This window comes from Oncorhynchus gorbuscha, unplaced genomic scaffold (genome assembly GCF_021184085.1).
Source record: "Oncorhynchus gorbuscha isolate QuinsamMale2020 ecotype Even-year unplaced genomic scaffold, OgorEven_v1.0 Un_scaffold_2830, whole genome shotgun sequence".
In the NCBI taxonomy this organism is placed as follows: domain Eukaryota; kingdom Metazoa; phylum Chordata; class Actinopteri; order Salmoniformes; family Salmonidae; genus Oncorhynchus; species Oncorhynchus gorbuscha.
Window position 1 is genome coordinate 34,495 of NW_025747231.1, and position 5,506 is coordinate 40,000.

The following is a 5,506-nucleotide window of genomic DNA, read 5'->3' on the forward strand; positions in this document are numbered from 1 at the left end:
CACCTCTAGTGTTCTAATGACACCAGCTCTGTAGAATCAGGTCACCTCTAGTGATCTGACACCAGCTCTGTAGAATCAGGTCACCTCTAGTGGTTTGACACCAGCTCTGTAGAATCAGGTCACCTCTAGTGTTCTAATGACACCAGCTCTGTAGAATCAGGTCACCTCTAGTGTTCTACTGAGACCAGCTCTGTAGAATCAGGTCACCTCTAGTGTTCTACTGAGACCAGCTCTGTAGAATCAGGTCACCTCTAGTGTTCTAATGACACCAGCTCTGTAGAATCAGGTCATCTCTAGTGTTCTAATGACACCAGCTCTGTAGAATCAGGTCACCTCTAGTGTTCTAATGACACCAGCTCTGTAGAATCAGGTCACCTCTAGTGTTCTAATGACACCAGCTCTGTAGAATCAGGTCACCCCTAGTGTTCTAATGACACCAGCTCTGTAGAATCAGGTCACCTCTAGTGTTCTAATGACACCAGCTCTGTAGAATCAGGTCACCTCTAGTGTTCTAATGACACCAGCTCTGTAGAATCAGGTCACCTCTAGTGTTCTAATGACACCAGCTCTGTAGAATCAGGTCACCTCTAGTGATCTGACCACCAGCTCTGTAGAATCAGGTCACCTCTAGTGATCTGACCACCAGCTCTGTAGAATCAGGTCACCTCTAGTGATCTGACACCAGCTCTGTAGAATCAGGTCACCTCTAGTGGTTTGACACCAGCTCTGTAGAATCAGGTCACCTCTAGTGTTCTAATGACACCAGCTCTGTAGAATCAGGTCACCTCTAGTGTTCTAATGACACCAGCTCTGTAGAATCAGATCACCTTTAGTGTTCTAATGAAACCAGCTCTGTAGAATCAGGTCACCTCTAGTGGTCTGACACCAGCTCTGTAGAATCAGGTCACCTCTAGTGGTCTGACACCAGCTCTGTAGAATCAGGTCACCTCTAGTGTTCTGACACCAGCTCTGTAGAATCAGGTCACCTCTAGTGGTCTGACACCAGCTCTGTAGAATCAGGTCACCTCTAGTGTTCTAATGACACCAGCTCTGTAGAATCAGGTCACCTCTAGTGTTCTAATGACACCAGCTCTGTAGAATCAGGTCACCTCAAGTGATCTAATGATTGTAGTTCGTTCGTTGTTCCAAGTTAAAATATGAGTCTTTCCAAGTTTGAGTTGTGCTTTATTGAGGTAATACAGCATGATTATAACAAGTATTTTGGATATTGTAAATCAAATAACACAATCGTGTGAATTAGATGGAAGAGTTACATATTCTCTGACTCATCCACAAACAATCCCATGATCTCTGGGAATCATATAAAAGACAACGTGTTAACCTGCTGGGAATCGTATAAAGTACAAAGTGCTGTGAATCAAATACGAGACAAAGTGCTGTGAATCAAATACACGTTACTGCTGTTTTGTTGTTTCATAATGGTGTTACTGCTGTTTTGTTGTTTCATAATGGTGTTACTGCTGTTTTGTTGGTTCATAATGGTGTTACTGCTGTTTTGTTGTTTCATAATGGTGTTACTGCTGTTTTGTTGTTTCATAATGGTGTTACTGCTGTTTTGTTGTTTCATAATGGTGTTACTGCTGTTTTGTTGGTTCATAATGGTGTTACTGCTGTTTTGTTGTTTCATAATGGTGTTACAGCTGTTTTGTTGTTTCATAATGGTGTTACTGCTGTTTTGTTGTTTCATAATGGTGTTACTGCTGTTTTGTTGTTTCATAATGGTGTTACTGCTGTTTTGTTGGTTCATAATGGTGTTACTGCTGTTTTGTTGTTTCATAATGGTGTTACTGCTGTTTTGTTGTTTCATAATGGTGTTACTGCTGTTTTGTCACTTCATAATGGTGTTACTGCTGTTTTGTTGTTTCATAATGGTGTTACTGCTGTTTTGTTGTTTCATAATGGTGTTACTGCTGTTTTGTTGTTTCATAATGGTGTTACTGCTGTTTTGTTGGTTCATAATGTTGTTACTGCTGTTTTGTTGGTTCATAATGGTGTTACTGCTGTTTTGTTGTTTCATAATGGTGTTACTGCTGTTTTGTTGTTTCATAATGTTGTTACTGCTGTTTTGTTGTTTCATAATGGTGTTACTGCTGTTTTGTCATAATGGTGTTACTGCTGTTTTGTTGTTTCATAATGGTGTTACTGCTGTTTTGTAGTTTCATAATGGTGTTACTGCTGTTTTGTCACTTCATAATGGTGTTACTGCTGTTTTGTTGTTTCATAATGGTGTTACTGCTGTTTTGTTGTTTCATAATGGTGTTACTGCTGTTTTGTAGTTTCATAATGGTGTTACTGCTGTTTTGTCACTTCATAATGGTGTTACTGCTGTTTTGTTGTTTCATAATGGTGTTACTGCTGTTTTGTTGTTTCATAATGGTGTTACTGCTGTTTTGTAGTTTCATAATGGTGTTACTGCTGTTTTGTTGGTTCATAATGGTGTTACTGCTGTTTTGTTGGTTCATAATGGTGTTACTGCTGTTTTGTTGGTTCATAATGGTGTTACTGCTGTTTTGTTGGTTCATAATGGTGTTACTGCTGTTTTGTTGTTTCAGAATGGTGTTACTGCTGTTTTGTCACTTCATAATGGTGTTACTGCTGTTTTGTTGGTTCATAATGGTGTTACTGCTGTTTTGTTGTTTCATAATGGTGTTACAGCTGTTTTGTTGTTTCATAATGGTGTTACTGCTGTTTTGTTGTTTCATAATGGTGTTACTTCTGTTTTGTTGGTTCATAATGGTGTTACTGCTGTTTTGTTGTTTCATAATGGTGTTACTGCTGTTTTGTTGTTTCATAATGGTGTTACTGCTGTTTTGTTGTTTCATAATGGTGTTACTGCTGTTTTGTTGGTTCATAATGGTGTTACTGCTGTTTTGTTGTTTCATAATGTGTTACTGCTGTTTTGTTGTTTCATAATGATGTTACTGCTGTTTTGTCACTTCATAATGGTGTTACTGCTGTTTTGTTGTTTCATAATGTGTTACTGCTGTTTTGTCACTTCATAATGGTGTTACTGCTGTTTTGTCACTTCATAATGGTGTTACTGCTGTTTTGTCACTTCATAATGGTGTTACTGCTGTTTTATAGTTTCATAATGGTGTTACTGCTGTTTTGTTACTTCATAATGGTGTTACTGCTGTTTTGTTGTTTCATAATGGTGTTACTGCTGTTTTGTTGTTTCATAATGGTGTTACTGCTGTTTCGTAGTTTCATAATGGTGTTACTTCTGTTTTATAGTTTCATAATGGTGTTACTGCTGTTTTGTTACTTCATAATGGTGTTACTGCTGTTTTGTCACTTCATAATGGTGTTACTGCTGTTTTGTCACTTCATAATGGTGTTACTGCTGTTTTGTCACTTCATAATGGTGTTACTGCTGTTTCGTAGTTTCATAATGGTGTTACTTCTGTTTTGTCACTTCATAATGGTGTTACTGCTGTTTTGTCACTTCATAATGGTGTTACTGCTGTTTTGTTGTTTCATAATGGTGTTACTGCTGTTTTGTTGTTTCATAATGGTGTTACTGCTGTTTTGTTGTTTCATAATGGTGTTACTGCTGTTTTGTTGTTTCATAATGGTGTTACTGCTGTTTTGTTGTTTCATAATGTGTTACTGATGTTTTGTTGTTTCATAATGGTGTTACTGCTGTTTTGTCACTTCATAATGGTGTTACTGCTGTTTTGTTGTTTCATAATGTGTTACTGCTGTTTTGTTGTTTCATAATGGTGTTACTGCTGTTTTGTCACTTCATAATGGTGTTACTGCTGTTTTGTCACTTCATAATGGTGTTACTGCTGTTTTGTCACTTCATAATGGTGTTACTGCTGTTTTGTCACTTCATAATGGTGTTACTGCTGTTTTGTTGTTTCATAATGGTGTTACTGCTGTTTTGTTGTTTCATAATGGTGTTACTGCAGATGGAGGTGTGACCAGACTCATGGGGGTGTGTCCAGACTGCAGATGGAGGTGTGACCAGACTCATGGGGGTGTGTCCAGACTGCAGATGGAGGTGTGACCAGACTGCAGATGGAGATGTGACCAGACTCATGGGGGTGTGTCCAGACTGCAGATGGAGGTGTCTAGACTCATGGGGGTGTGTCCAGACTCATGGGGGTGTGTCCAGACTGCAGATGGAGGTGTGTCCAGACTACAGATGGGAGTGTGTCCAGACTGCAGATGGAGGTGTGTCCAGACTGCAGATGGAGGTGTGTCCAGACTGCAGATGGAGGTGTGTCCAGACTACAGATGGAGGTGTCACCAGACTGCAGATGGAAGTGTGTCCCGACTGCAGATGGAGGTGTCACCAGACTGCAGATGGATGTGTGTCCAGACTACAGATGGAGGTGTCACCAGACTGCAGATATAAGTGTGTCCCGACTGCAGATGGAGGTGTCACCAGACTGCAGATGGATGTGTGACCAGACTGCAGATGGATGTGTGTCCAGACTACAGATGGAGGTGTCACCAGACTGCAGATGGAAGTGTGTCCCGACTGCAGATGGAGGTGTCACCAGACTGCAGATGGAGGTGTCACCAGACTGCAGATGGAGGTGTGTCCAGACTACAGATGGAGGTGTCACCAGACTGCAGATGGAAGTGTGTCCCGACTGCAGATGGAGGTGTCACCAGACTGCAGATGGATGTGTCCAGACTGCAGATGGATGTGTGTCCAGACTGCAGATGGAGGTGTCACCAGACTGCAGATGGAGGTGTCACCAGACTGCAGATGGAGGTGTGTCCAGACTGCAGATGGAGGTGTGTCCAGACTGCAGATGGATGTGTGTCCAGACTGCAGATGGATGTGTGACCAGACTGCAGATGGATGTGTGTCCAGACTGCAGATGGAGGTGTGACCAGACTGCAGATGGATGTGTGTCCAGACTGCAGATGGATGTGTGACCAGACTGCAGATGGATGTGTGTCCCGACTGCAGATGGAGGTGTGACCAGACTGCAGATGGATGTGTGTCCAGACTGCAGATGGATGTGTGTCCAGACTGCATATGGATGTGTGTCCAGACTCAAGGGGGTGTGACCAGACTGCAGATGGAGGTGTGTCCAGACTGCAGATGGAGGTGTGTCCAGACTCAAGGGGGTGTGTACAGACTGCAGATGGAGGTGTGACCAGACTCATGGGGGTGTGTCCAGACTGCAGATGGAGGTGTGTCCAGACTACAGATGGAGGTGTGTCCAGACTAGAGATGGGGGTGTGTCCAGACTACAGATGGGGGTGTGTCCAGACTACAGATGGGAGTGTGTCCAGGCTCATGTGTTGACGGTGTTGGCTGCAGTCAGGAGAGCTGCAAACTGAGAATCTGGTCTCTGCATCAGGACCTCTGGACTGTCACACTCAACCACCTGCCAGGTGGACACAGAACACACAGAACACACACACACAGAACACACACACACACACACACAGAACACACGCACACACACAGAACACACACACACACACACAGAACACACGCACACACACAGAACACACA

At 42.6% G+C, this 5,506-nt stretch overlaps 1 protein-coding gene across 1 annotated transcript in view; it reads right to left on the bottom strand.

The window, feature by feature from the left end:
* Window positions 1-4,654: 4,654 nt before the first annotated feature.
* Window positions 4,655-5,506, bottom strand: part of LOC124026778 (ATP-binding cassette sub-family C member 12-like) — a 24,889-nt gene continuing 24,037 nt past the window's right edge. Inside the window, exon 8 of the mRNA XM_046339521.1 lies at window positions 4,655-5,375. Coding sequence (XP_046195477.1) covers window positions 5,283-5,375 — 93 coding nt within the window. The 3' untranslated portion in view covers window positions 4,655-5,282. The remainder of the gene's footprint in view (window positions 5,376-5,506) is intronic.